Source organism: Cavia porcellus, unplaced genomic scaffold (assembly GCF_034190915.1).
Source record: "Cavia porcellus strain 051 isolate PalLab524CR breed Dunkin Hartley unplaced genomic scaffold, mCavPor4.1 scaffold_5, whole genome shotgun sequence".
In the NCBI taxonomy this organism is placed as follows: domain Eukaryota; kingdom Metazoa; phylum Chordata; class Mammalia; order Rodentia; family Caviidae; genus Cavia; species Cavia porcellus.
In genome coordinates, this window is record NW_026947488.1 from 5709018 (window position 1) to 5723677 (window position 14660).

The 14660-nt window shown below is 44.0% G+C and overlaps 1 protein-coding gene across 1 annotated transcript in view; it reads right to left on the reverse strand.

Moving 5' to 3' along the window:
- The window catches only part of Vapb (VAMP associated protein B and C), a 57558-nt gene that overhangs the window by 12194 nt on the left and 30704 nt on the right, over positions 1 to 14660 (reverse strand). The window contains exon 2 of the mRNA XM_063248115.1: positions 11655 to 11807. Coding sequence (XP_063104185.1) covers positions 11655 to 11807 — 153 coding nt within the window. The remainder of the gene's footprint in view (positions 1 to 11654; positions 11808 to 14660) is intronic.

Genomic DNA, 14660 nt, shown 5'->3' on the forward strand with positions numbered 1-14660 from the left:
TCAAAACTCACCCTCTTTTCAGAGCACAATTCCACCAAGTTTTTCTCTACCCGCAGTGGAAATATAAACTATAAACTAAGCAACCCTTCTATTCCATGTGCACTATGAGCTTTCCTATGATTATCAGCCTTATACAGAATCTGGACACAATCTTCACATTACTCTTGGAATAAAATTCATTTTTAAAAGTAAAATGAATTGAGTTTTGAGGTCTCAGCTTGGACAGAATCAAACTTGCATTCTTCAGTCTAGGAAAAAAAAAAGAGCTCTGACATAGACTACAGTACTTAGGTTTCTGACATGGCCCAGGAAACTGTGTGCCCCATTTGTCCTTGGCCCCTTTCTCAGTGCAAATGAGAATAGCAAAGCGCAATCTGCCTCAAACTCATCAGGGTTCTAGACACGCCCTGCAGGGAAGAGCCATCTCTTCCTACTCATCTCCCCACCGATGCCCACTGTTCTCAGCCCCAGCACCTTCATTACGCCCCAAGGAGGAAAACAACCTTTACTAGCATGTGCTAGGTTCGAGCTACTAATGAAGGCACAGGCTCTACGGTCCTTCCATTCAGTCCTCACCACAACCCATCACAGAAACTCATGTCTCTCTTTTCCAGATGAAAAGACAAAGACCTGAGAAGGTACGGAAGTAGCCTCATGGTTACTGTATTATATAACACAGCCAGGGTTCCAGGCTGGCTCTAGCTTCGAAGCTTCTCAGTGTGTGATGTGCAGACTCTGAAGGTCTGGCCCTGCCCCAGGCCAGGTGGAACATGAAGTCAAAAGTACAGTCAGAATAACACCAGACGTTATGTGCCTTCACTGCTGTGCTGTACTCACACACACTGATGGTGCCAGCACAACAGCGGCATCTGAGACGAAGGCTGTGGGAGTGAGTGGTCCTTGGTGTCCCCGTGCCACCACACACCCTTAGCCTGACTTTTAAAAAGCCAGTTTCACTCAAGCGTATCTTTGATCAAGCAGGAGAAGTATTAATTTTACTAAATGTAGACCTTTAAAACACATTTTAAAATACTCTTTACGATGAAATGGCACTTCTGCTCCCCCCAATCCAAATGCTGCCCTGAGAAAGCACCAGGCATCTGTCTGGGCTGGGAGCCGGACTGACTGCCTCCCATGGAAAACCCTCAGTTGAACAGACAACTGACAGACAGACTCCGGTTCCTCAGACTCCGACATCTGGCACACATTCTCTTGGAAATGAAGTAAGCCCGCCACTTCAAGGAAACCAATCTGTGGTGCTTGTTGTCTACACTAAAATGCGGGATTTCTAGCAATAATTGCAATTTTGGAAAACTTGTATATGTCACCAACAGCTTCACAGTTTTTCAAATGCTGAAAGACTCTTCTGGCTGGAAACGCAGGTCAATGTAGAGGGCTTGCCAACTGTGCATGAGTCTTGGGTTTGATTCCCGGGCACCACAAAACAAATACATAAAAATATTCTTCCAATGAGATCAGTGTGGATGTAATGCATATGTCTTTTTTTCTAAAGTACAGTACAATGAACTACGCCAACATTTGAAAGGGCTATATAACCCAGGTAATCAGTAGTTTATAAATGACCCACGGCAAGAGGACATAATTTGTTCAAAGTGTGACAGAAACCAGTATGCTTCAGTGAAACAAAATTCAAAAAGTCCACGTGCGTGCCTTCAGACTCCACATCATACCAATAACCTCAGGAACGTGTCACTTGGCTCTCTCGGTCCTTGCTTCCAAGATGATAAATGAAGGAGTAATCGTCACACCCAGAAGGGCTGCAGCCACATGCAGCCTGTCCCCTGGATGTACGGCAACAAGAAAGCTGCCGACTGTGCCAATGGCAGAGCCATCGGGAAGGTCATCCTGCCCACACGGTGGGCCTCCAGGAAGAACATTTCTGCAGCGCACGTCTTCATGCCTCTCAAGCTGTCTGCGAAGCTGCAATGCCACATGAGTTGTCTACAGCCGGGACCGGCTCGGTGGCCGAGAATCTGGCTTCATCAGGAGCCTGATGAGCCCAACACCCCTTCCCCAGCTCAGATGCGCTGATGCTGTCTGTGGCCCCCAAACTAAGTCCTTAAGGCCTGGGGAAAAAAGGTAATGAAAATCATCCCTTTTCACAGGTGAGGAAGGAGCTGAGGACGTAGCTCTGTGGCAGAGCACTGCCTAGCACGTGCGAGGGTCTAGGGGTTGATACCCCAGCACTGCCAAAAATAAAGTTAAACAAGAAGGCACTACTTGTCAAGATCTGCCATAATATCAAAGCAGAATGTCTAGAATTATCTGAAAAAGTTATTAAGAAGACTCTTCCCTTTTCCAATTCTCTATCTGTGGTGACACAGTCACCAAAACAACACATCAGTTATCAGAATGAATATAAAAACAGACCTGAAAACCTAGCTGATCTTCCATTAAGACATCAAAGAAACTTGCAAAAAAATGTCAAACAATGCTAGTCTTCTTGTTAACTTTTCAAGTAGTTACTTTTCATTAACTATGTTACTGCTAATATGTAACTGCTGTGTTATTATTCTTAAAGGAATAATTTTTTACTTTCTCAGTTTAACTTCTAATATGATAGATACTAATATAAAAATATTGGGCAAACAAAAAAAGCTCTTAGGGGTTCAGTTTTCAAGAGTGTAAGAGGTTCCTGAGATCAAAAAAATCTGAACACTGTTGCACTACACCAGGCTGCCTCACAGGCCTCTTTAGGAGGAAAATGATCTGGCTGAATAATTCAAATTAATGCACCAATGGTTCTCTATGGTAATCCTCTCGGGAGAAAGTCTAGTTTAAGAGAAGGAATCTGACACAAACCAAGCTTAGCCCCTGAGGTACACTGGGCCTCAGGTGGCAATGTAAGTACACATGCACCTACCCCCGGGGGACCAGGGCCTGCGGTCCTCTAGTCTAGTGTGTGCGCCAAGACCCCTGCCGCCTTACCTCACAGATGTCACCAGCACAGTTTCAGGCCCACAGCAACCCACCTGCCCAGTCCCCACAGCACAGAGTTTAAAGAATCACTTAAGGAGCAGGCAGGCAGAGGAATGTCAACACACAGCAGGGAGCAGGGGTGGCGGCCAATAACCCCAGGGGAGCTCTGGAGAGGGCCCCAGGCAGCAGGCCCCAGGCACCTGCCCTTCTAGGGCACAAGCATTCACTGAGATACAAACATGGGGCCCACAGACCCTGGGCAGGTGTGTCAAGCAGAAACTCTCACTGGGGTGGAGAGCTGGGGCATTTTCCTGACAGCGAGCTGACATGAAGCTCCAGATGAAGGCAGCTACTCAACCCTACTTCCTGTGGCTTTGAGCGGGGAAGGCGTCTGCTGTCTGCTGGCTCTCTTACGTGAGTGGGCTCCCAAGTCAGCAAGGCAGAGGGAGGCCAGCTGACCACCCCGAACGTGCGACACTGCAAAGACACGCAGCACCACGGCCACATCTTGCTGAACACGAACCCTAATTCAGAAAAGTTTGTATTTGTTAGCTATTAACATCTCGTGTCAAATTCAATTTGCTATACCCTATTAGCTGAAACTGTATGAGAACATGACAGAATAAACGCTGTTAATCGTTTGTTCTATCAGCTCCACACATGCAAACTGTGACAGAAATTATGTACTTTTTTCCATAGCAGGCTATAAAAGAGCCTCCCATTAACTTAATTTATTTCACTTGAATACCAGAGACACTGATGATAAAGCCCTCTTAACTGAACCATCTATCCTACTTTTAAAACGTGTCTGCGGATAGTACATTAAAAGAAGCCTGTTACCAGGAGACAGCCTGGAGATTGGTCACCACTCATCCGCACCGACACCCTGGGATACAAAGTCTGCAGTGTTACAGATTGTGAAAGGAAGACCGTGCTAAGAAAGCACCTTCAGGGTTAGGAAACACTACATCAGTAAGATCAGACTTTCTTCAAAAGAGAAGAAATCTGAATATATGCTACTTAAAATGCACACTCCCTCAGAGAAACGACGACTTGATTAAATGCAGCATGAAGGCTGCTTCCAAGAATTCAAGCAAGTCACAGACCATTTTCATCTGCATCATAACAGAAACAGAGCAAAATAATAAACAATCACCATAGCACACTATATTTATTTTTAAATCTCGGAATTTTGTCTTGGAAATGCCTCTTTCCACATTTTACATGCCCACAATCTGCCTGGGCACCCACTTCAGGATTTCTCCCAACCAGGGGCATTTTTAACATTCTCACAATTTCCTTTGCATCCAAATCACCCTGCATAATCCCTGCAAACCCAGAAATGTAATCTCTCCCTACCACTACTCATATCACATTAACACCTGAGATCAAAATCCCCCATAACAAAAACTGTTTCCCAAAGGGACTAAGATGCGGTATGTATGTTACCCACGATGAATGTAGTCATTATGTATTACTAACATGTACTAAAAACAAATGCACAAAAATTAGTTCCCAAGCAGAATGAAATCAGTTCAGCTCTTCACAACCCGGTCATCCTCACATTTCTCCCTACAAGCCTCCCTTTCAGTCCAACAGCTATGTATCAAGTCCTTACAAACCTGCAGCCACGATGCTCTCCTGTCCTTCCCATCATCCCCGTCCTGGCATCCCTACTGGACACGTGACTGCTGACGCTCCCCACTTGACCAACATCCCAGGGTACCACATGTTCCACTGCCACAACTTTGTGAGGTGTCCAGCGGCAGCCCCCGCCCAAACTATCTGGGGGACTGGCAAAAATAAAGTGCTGAGTCCCACTCTCAGAGTCTCTAAGTCACCAGGGCTGTGGTGGGACAAAAGGTGGATGTCCAGTGGAGTCTCAGGTGCAGGACTGGAAGCCTAGGCTGCCCATGTTTCCCAAAGCCACAACCCAGCAGCATTTCGACAAGGCTGGGACTTGCTGTGGGAACTTTACACACGGGAAGACTCCTCACAGTGTGCCAGGCCCCTGCCTACGCGCCTGCCTTCCCATTCAGACTGTGACTGAGTTGGGGCAGCTCGAGTCCAGGTGCTCTTCTGCACGTGGCCTCTCTTCTTCCTTTCCAGAGCCACTCTCTCCTGCACGCGGCCAACTCGCAGCTGTTGTCCTCTCGCCCCTGACCCCTCCCTCGCTAGCCCTCGCATCCCACACGGCCTGCACATCAGATGACTGCTCCCCACAAACTGCACCTGTGGGGCCATAATGAAGTCACCATCCCTCTTACTTTGAAACTATCATGACAAACATAAATGCCAACCAGGGCCCTTCCTAAGCAGATGAAGAACTAGGGCCACCAAAGTGAGTGATGCAACTCCAGCCCAATGCAAAGCAGCCTGAGGTTTTAGTTCAGGCTGTGGACCTTATCATAAGCAAATGTATTTCCTTTAGGGTTCTCAAAATGTGGAAATCATGACTACCTTCCTGGGCCTTTGCCTCTTCAAGGACCCCTGGGTCAAACAGTCTCACAGGCCAATAATTTTACCTAAACATGTAAGTTAACACTGAGTTGTCTCTGCTGTTTTCTTTAAGATTTTTTACTTGTGTACTATATCTGGGATAATAAATCCCTCACTGTCTGATTAATTTATCTGTGGAGAGACTAGTACAAATGTTCTACCCCTTCCTTTAGGAGCAACAGAAGATAAGGTATTTTATACCGAGGCATCGGTCAAATAACAAGGCTCACTTATCTTTTTTTATGTTACCTTTCTTTTTTGTCTTGTTCTTGTTTTCTGAGACAAGGTCTCGCTATATAGCCTAGGCTGGCCTTGAACTCTTTATGTAGACCAGGCTGGCCTTCAACTCACAGCAATCCTCCTGCCTCAGCCTCCCAAGTACTGGGTTACATACCCAACCCTCCATTCTCTTTCTTAATATAAAACTTTTCCAACATCCCTATCTTTCATAATTCAATAGTGGAACGCAACACAGGTTCTTTCTGGCGGTGGTGATGTACTGCTCTTGGACAGTCTTAGTAAGCCTCCTAGGCCAGGACTCTTGGGACTGCCCAGCTCCACCAGGGGCAATGGCGTGACTTGGAGCAACTGCAGATCCTGCTCTCCTTAAGTCTCTCTCCCCTTTCCTCTGGGGTAATCTGGGCAGCTCTCTTCCACTTGTGCTATGTACTGTCAACAACCGCCCTTTTAATGCAGACCCTCAGCAGGCTTTGCCTCCCTTCTGTGATAAGCTGGAAACTGGGACACACTGGGGTGTGGCAGTGACCCAGGTAACAGTGACCAGGGCAAGACTCCAGGCTGCAGGCATGGGGCACAAGCATGCAGGGCCAAGAGCACCTCCCTCCTGGCTACTCTGCAGCTCTGCTGACTTGGCGCCTCCTGGTCATGCTGAGAGCTGAAAGTACATTCAGCTAAGCAAAGTTCGTAGCATGGATCTGACCAGTCTTCTTACTCATCATCTTTGAAAGTATGAGGAATTATGTTATATTCACAAAAAAAAAAAAAAAAAAATGGGGCTGTTTTTAAGAAAACTAAATACCACAGCAAACTTTTAAAATCTTTCAAGGCACAGTTAACCTAAATTTTTATTGGTAATTATCTTTTTTTAAGCCCAAATCTAATTTGCTGGAAAAGCTTAGAAAGTATTTTTGAGTACAAATGTGAGTTGTTCTTATCTTACAATGCTTGTGGAAACCATTCATGAGACGGCTTCACTTATGACAAACTCCAGAGCGAAGTGTCACTGGAAGAAGAATGCTGCTTAGAAGCCCCACTCCCCACCCAGCTCCAGGGTAGCGCCAGACAGACACACACCAGGCTGCTCCTGATGAAGCACACCTCGACCCTGGTACCAACTGTCTGACAGCTGCACCCACGGCTGGCGGGTCCGGGGCCAACGAACAGCTACATTACACTCCTCGGCAAAATCTCAAAAGGATTAATTACCCATTGCCGTACTGCCCAACTACACTAACCAACCAACGTTTGTATCCAAGAACAGTTGCTGATACTCAGTCTCTATCCTCAGGATTTTACTGGAAGCATTTTATGCTTTAAATGTGATTCAAAAGAATGCTACAGAGGATTATATGTTAGGAATGAATATTGTTCCTTAATTCTCTAAATTCTAATCTAAAATACAGATTCTCAACTGGGAGAGTCCCAGGGTACCCTAGTAAAGTGCATCTGTATCTAAACATTGCTATTTTTAATGAATCTTTCCAATGCCCCTCCCACAGACATTTTGTATTTCTAATTTGCTTGGTATACTAGCAACCAAAGTGCATAATTGAACTGCAAATGGAAGCATGCTTGCTACTGTAGTGAAATTAGAATTCAGTGAAGGTTATAAAAATATTAAACTTAATATCATATTACAGGAAGCATAAGTATTTTTGATGGCCCTATAATTTTACCACCTCACCTGCTGTATCTGCCAGTGAACATGGTTTGGAATATTAATGGAAAACTCTCTCATTATTAAATTGCAGTATTAGAAAGAAATTCCAAAACTACCAAGAGCTTACCACAAAGACATTTTCAGAAACTATCTACCTTAAAAATGTTCTCCTACAATATGGTTCAAAAAATAGACTTAATTTTGTAAAGCTAGAACAAATGGGGAGACCTCCCACTGCCTCAAACAATTCATTAATTCAAAAAGTTTTTTATTTTCCTTGCACGTAAGAGCTCTGGGGGGAAAACCCAATCTCCTTTCTACAATCTCCATTTAAGTGTACCTATTCTGCTGAGGTCCAGATCTAATTAATTCAAAGCCAGCTCCAGTGGGCGATGTGTGCTGAGGAACAAGAGCCCAAACCATGGCACTGTGGGCCAATTACTACAGACAGGGCACCTGGCCCTCACCTCTGGGCCGCCTGCTATGACAGGCACCGGTCCTGGGGTGCTACTAAATGGACTCCAAACCATCAGGCCATCCACAGGACATGTCACTGTAACAAAACACTTAGGCTGGGCCTTTATCCAACTGTTGCTTTACTACCTGAGTTTACAAAAGCGAGTATGTTTGTTTGTTTAAGGACCCAATAAAGTTCTAAAGAAAACAGCCTAACAAGTCACAGCCTGAACTTTTGAAACATAATGTAAGGTCTCTTGAATATTAGATTAACCTGGGGCTGGGGATTTAGCTCAGTGGCATACGTGCCTGCCTTACAAGGGTACAGTCGTAAGTTCGATCCCCGGTACTGATAAAAAAAAAAAAAAAATAGAAAGGTAAGAAAAGCTTTGCAAGGTAAGGCTCTCCCTGTCACAACCCAGATCTGTGTACTTTAAAACCTCAACCTCCATGTGCAAGTATCATCATCACCATCCTCTTCTTCCTCTCTCTCTCTTTCCTTCCCGTCTTTCCTCTCTTTAAACGAAAGATTTATAATCTGTCTTAATAGCTAGCAAACCCAAGGGTTTTCAGAAATGGAAGAAATGCACTAGCCATGTCCTTTTCAAGAATGCTGTGACATTCTGGGGGGTAAACAAGGAGACGCTGCTAGTATTTTAAGTTGATCTGATGACCACATTTTTATAAATTGTATTTGAAAATTTACTGGTAGCTTATTACATAAAGCATATCTATTTTATAGAAAGAAAAATTAATTTCTTCAAAATATTAAGAAAGGTTCGGGGCTGGGGATTTCGCTCAGCGGCATAAGCACCTGCCTTGCAAGCAGGCGGTCGTGAGTTCGATCCCTGGTACCGATAAAAAGGAAAAAGACAAAAAAAATTAAGAAAGGTTCATAAATTAATAAAGTGTATAAGATTAACTTGTTTCTAGAAGAGTAATTCAAATATTGTATTATCCATCTTCAACAGAAACTAGCCAGTGTTTAACAAAGCTGGTGGAAGAATAATGTACTCCTACCACGCACCAGGTTTCCAGTGTGCGACATCTGTAGATACTCTGAGACGAATGCAATTCCTCCATTTTACAAGGAGAAAAGCAGAACCTGGAGGTCACAAGGTGAGCCACAGACCAGCCAACTGGCTGGAGAACAGAGCAGAGCTTCCTAATCTCAAATCCAGTGAACTCTGAGCGCAGTGTGTAAAGTCACACTTGGCCATGGGTGCTCCTGGGGAGAAGGGAAAAGTGGCCCTTGGACACTGTACTCCTGGGAATACCTTCACTTCCACAGGAGGCTGCAAACTCCAACTTACTACAATGTCACCACGTGGCTGTATTTCAAGAGGATCTCTGGACAAGGACAATGCTTTTTACCCTAAGGTATACATATCTAATGATGCAGTTGCCCCCCGGCTCATCAAACTAAATGAAGCTCATGGGGCTAGCGTCCTTTCCCAAGCTGGGTGGCTGTCCACGCAATACACTGACATCTGGCTTCACCCAGGTTCTCCCACAAGCACTGAGATAAACACCAAAGAAAAACAAAAGTCTTTCTTCATGTGCCAAAGGAACTGTATCGCATCTGTATCGCCTAAAGACCCATGGACATTTCTGTATCCAAGTGCTCTACCCCCAAACACATTATACTTCCATGCCCTTTGTAAGCATGGTCATCCCCCAACTACTGAGACAAGGCAGGGTAACAATGGAGCACCGGATGGATCAGGAGCCGACACACTGGGCTTCACGTGCCAGCTCTGCCACGGTCAGTCACACGACCCTATACCTGCTTTCTCACCTTCGAAGGGAAGGCCAGAATGCAAAGTCTTAGCCTTCCTGGAGTAGTTAACTATAAATCAAAATATATGCTTGGAGGTAGTTATTACTTTTTAAAAAACCCCTATGATAAAGAAGTGGATCTTTCTGCAAAGACAGGCAAACCCATGTTTATATTTAATAATAGAAGGCACACCTACACTGTACAAGTATAGAGATTATTTTGCTCAGAAAACCATGTTGCTTTCCCCATATTTACTGTCCACCTAGCTCAAATCTCATATACATAAGAAAATTGGGGAGGTGTTTAAAAGAGCAGAATGAAAGATTTCAGCTCCCCATGACTAACAGAAAACTGAAGCCATATGAATCAAGAAATGCCAGCCCCGTGGGCTGCCCCTTTTTTGTGGCACACTGCAGACACAGAGTGTGAACTTCAAAGCCAAAAAAAAGGGGCCATGCTCTGGCTTTATGACTTGCCACCTTTGTGACCTGCAACCACCATGCCTTGTTAAAATGGAGGTAATGATGCATCCCTGATGGGGCAGAGGACAGCAATGAGATGACACAGAATACATGCAGGCCCAGTGCAGAGGAACCTTTATTCAAGTCTGGTTTCCACCCTCTCAGCCGCTCTTGGACAAGAATCTGCCTCGAGAATCCAGAGCAGACCAGGCATGGGAGTGCAAGCCTATAATCCTAGCACTTAGGAGGCTGAGGCAGAGTTGTAGCAAGTTTGAGGTTTGAGGCCAGCCTGGGCTACAAAGTGAGTTCAAGGCCAGTCTGAGCTGCACAGTGAAACTGTCTCAAAAAGACCAAAAAAAAAAAACAAAACAAAACAAAAAAAAAAAAAAAAAAAGAAAGAAACGAAACAAAATGAAAAAAAAAAGAAGAAGAAAAGGATCCAGAGCAGGCTTTCCAAATGCAGGGAAAAGCAGGCACGAGGGAGCTGGTGTGGGTGTGCCATAGTGAGAGACACCCGGGGACTCTCGGAATAGACATTTGCAGGAAGCATCAGGTAATGAAACACCTTGTATCTTTCGAAAGAAGTGAATCATTTTCTTTTAGGTGTCAAATGAATGGCCAAATATATCGCAATCAAAATCTATCACGGAAAAAGCCAGATAGGTACTCACTGCAAATGAGTAATAGCTTCTAATGATGTAGAAGCCTCTGTGCCATTAAATCACCTAATCTTTAAAGGCTTAGTACACGCTCCCCCATGGATCCTCTGGACTCTGGAAGTTCTAATGAACTAAAAGTTTATTCCATTTCTAAAATACATTTAAACTCAAGCCCATCATTTACACTTCCTTAATTCTGAAACCCAACTCTCAATTTGAGTACTTTATCAGCCTATCTTCAAAAACTAGACTTAGAAAAATATGTGTACTCATAGACAAGAGGGGAGAACCCTTCAGACATGCATAAAACTTATGCCCACAAATACATTTCAATCTCTTCTACCCTCATCTCCCATAGCTTTTCACAATCAGTAAAGTGCAGCTACCAATCACTGGAAATGTCATGAGCTTAATTTCAGAAATCATTTAGTTTAAATAAGAAAATAACTCTATTTAGCTTTCTCCCACAAACTAAAATTAACTCTGTTTAGCCTTTTTAAAAATTTATTACCAAAAGGCAGCTTTAATTTCAAGGGAGTGAAAGCCAAATTTATTCTGAAGTCCAATCTTAAGTTACCACTTTAATTTTGCTCTGTTGAGGCACAAAAAGCTGCATCAAAACAAAGAGGCATCAGTTATGGAAAACAAACATGACAGGAACCATCAAGTTTTTTTGTTTTTGTTTTTTAAAGACAGGGTCTTACTATGTAGTTCAGGCTGACCTTGAACTCACTGCGCACAGCCCAGGCTGGCAACTGCCCTGTCTCAGCCTCTCAAGTGCTGAGATTACGGTGTATGTTCCAGCTAGACCATCAGGCTTTTTCATGAGCAGAAGGCCGAGGGAGGTAGAAGAAAAGCCTACCACCTTATGATGCTCCACTGAAACTCCAAGCTTTAAGAAAGCCCCTGGCTCCGGGATCTCCTGGCCCCACTCTTCAGCCTCCAGTTTCCATACTTACCAGATACATTGATTGAGGCCCCCGCGTCAATGATCCCACTGTTGGGCCGCACACAGTACCTACGTGGTGCTGTGGTCTTCACTTTAAAGCACACATTACGATCTGTTGGGTTGCCAAGCTTCAGGTTGGTGGTGACGACATCCGTGAAAGGACCTGCGGAGTAGAAGGGTCTTGTGAGGAAAGCTCAGAAGGCTGACTTTGCGTAGGGTAGGAGGGATTTGGAACATGGTGAAGGGAAGATCCAAGGTCCAAAATGATCTCAGTAGCTATATGGGAGAGATGAGGTTAATGTGCCAGTAACAACAGACAATACCATGTTCTCCCCAGTTTGCAAGGTGCCCAGTGAGTGTCTTGACACACAGCATCAAAGACCTTACTGTCAACTTAATGGCCTGAATTCAAGGTCAGTTCTCACCTAAGCTAACAAGAGCAAAATTAACAGGGAACATCAAGGAATAGACATGGGTCCCAAATAACTGCTGAGCTCAAAGTGTGCCGAGAGTAGCTGATGGCATAGAATTTGGAGCACAAATGGTCTAGAGACACGGAATCCCCTAACAACACGGTGCTGCTGCCAGGAACGTTAGTATCATCTTACAACTACTCCAAGACATTCAGAGCCCTGTTGGACACCCCATACCTGAAACAGCACATTCAGTTTCAACTAGCCGGGCTACTGGGAGGACTGAAACAAAGCTCTGGGCCCAGAGGATATTTTTTATTACTATTATTTATTCATTTCCTACTTTATTAGTTTTAGTTAAAAAAGTAAACCATGCTTCTTAAAGCAAACAATAAAGGATGTATAAAAAGAGAAGTTAATAAGCTTTCTTGTGTCCCCTAAGGTAACTAATAGTAACCATTTGGGAGAACTTTCTACATTGTCTATGCTTACCAACAAAGTCCACACATCTTGCACACACATGTGAGGGGTTAGCAAGAATCAAATCTGACTATACACACTCAACTGAAAGATGTTGTTTCTCACTTATTGATCTACAGTGACCACCTAATTACTAGGTTTAAAGGATCAAATGGGAGGGCTTCAACTACAAAACCCCTTCTGTTCTTTGCATGTTTCCTTTGTGATTCCTGCTTTTGCATTTACAAGGAAGCAGAAGTTGTAAGTATGCTCCTATGATCACAAAGAAATACATAATGATTCACCTATTCCATCTGAGAAGAGCCAACAAAGATATTTAAATCTGTGCTTTGAAAATTCTTCACTCAGAGGAAGAAAGGTTGAAGGGAAGGGAGGGGAATGAGGGAAAAAAGAATCAAAATATCTTATGTATAGGGACAAATTCCCTATGATGAATGTGATCATTATGTACATCAAAAGTATATCAATAAAATTAACTTTAAAACAAAATTCTTCATTCACATTCTAAGCTCTTGAGGACAAAGGTTATGTCCAACCCACCCCTGTATCCCCAGCACTACGCCTGACATCAGGTAAAGGTCTCAGTATGTGGTATATTCACCAAGAAAGAAACTCCCTGTGGATTATCTCTAGCAAAATTAAAATCTCAGGCTTGTTTCCTCCAGAGGTGCTCAGAGTATGAAAAATCAATTTGATATTGGCTTAACTTAAATACATATTAAGAAATCAATAATGGTGGACAGGGAGAAAGGGGACTCAATTCCAAAAATCAAATAAAGTATGGCCAGTTCTGCTACAAGAAAACACAAATTTGTCCAAATGTGATTGATGTGCATATTAAGGGGACAATCTGAGCATAAAATGATTTTCACATTAGCTTATGAATAATTTTGTCTGCATAAAACTCTAGGCAAACACTGAAAACTGCACCCCACTCAACCTAGCTGCCCAGAAACAGACATACGCGCACACACACACCGCCCCCTCAAGCACCTAAACACAAACTATCTCAGTTTCTGTGGCTCAGGTTCTGAGCCAGACCTGGTGCTACAATTTCCCCCTTGATTTCAGGCAATTTTCCCTCTTCCTTCCTCATCACTGTGACTTGCAGATGCATCTATGGTGACACCATCCCACAGGCAAACTCCAGGTCTTCTTCCAGGAAAAGTGTCCGATCTACATAGCAGTTGCTACCCTTCTAAGGTCCCTATCTTTGTGTATGCATCACCAACAGAGTCACTGAATATTGTACGCCTGACCTCATTCCTCCCTTCACCCTATGGTTTTTTGCACTATGTTGTAAAGTATGATAATTTTAGGAGTACACTGTACATTACAGTAGAATGTTCAGGGATTTCTTACACTGAAAGCCATTTTCATACCATGAGCAAGATAATGGAAAGAATTTCTCTGTTGAACCTTCCTTTGGCCCCCTGGGAAGAAGGTTGGCAGCCTTGAGAAAAAGGTTCTAGAGAGGTCTGGAGGTGTAGCTATAGCCAGACGCAGAGAAAGGCAAAGTCCTTAGTGTTTCATCTCAGCTACAGACTTCACACACAAGCCTCTCTCTACACTCAAAGACAGCCTTCTACTAAAAATGTACGAGAGCTGGTACCCTGTGGCCCTGAGGATTTTCAGCCATCAAGAGGGACAGCCAGGTGCTGACGATGCTCCATCCTTGCAGCAAGGCCTTGGCATCAAGAGAGAAATGAGACACTTTGCGCTGAGAAAGTATCCAGGGGATTACTGGGGCAGCAGCTCTCTGGGACTCAACTCTGTTCCAGTCTCCAGGGCAGTGTCTGACTCATAAGGAACATGGAGGAAGTCTGATCCTGCATCAGGTCTCTGCTTGCTTACGGTGGGGATCACCTCAGCAAGCACAGACTAAAAAAAGATTAGTTAAACACAGCTCTGATTTTCAAGGCCAAAGAAAGCAATACGGCATACAAACCTACATGAACAGTGACCACATACATATATTCCCCGCCCTTTACAAAAACCCAGCCTTTCAAAACTCCATATAAGCAAGGCTGCAGCTCAAGTAGCTCTTTACTGTTGGCGGGGGGGAAGGGGGGGGGTGTGTGGACAGAAATATGTGTCTACAAAAGTGATACTTGAAAGGGGTG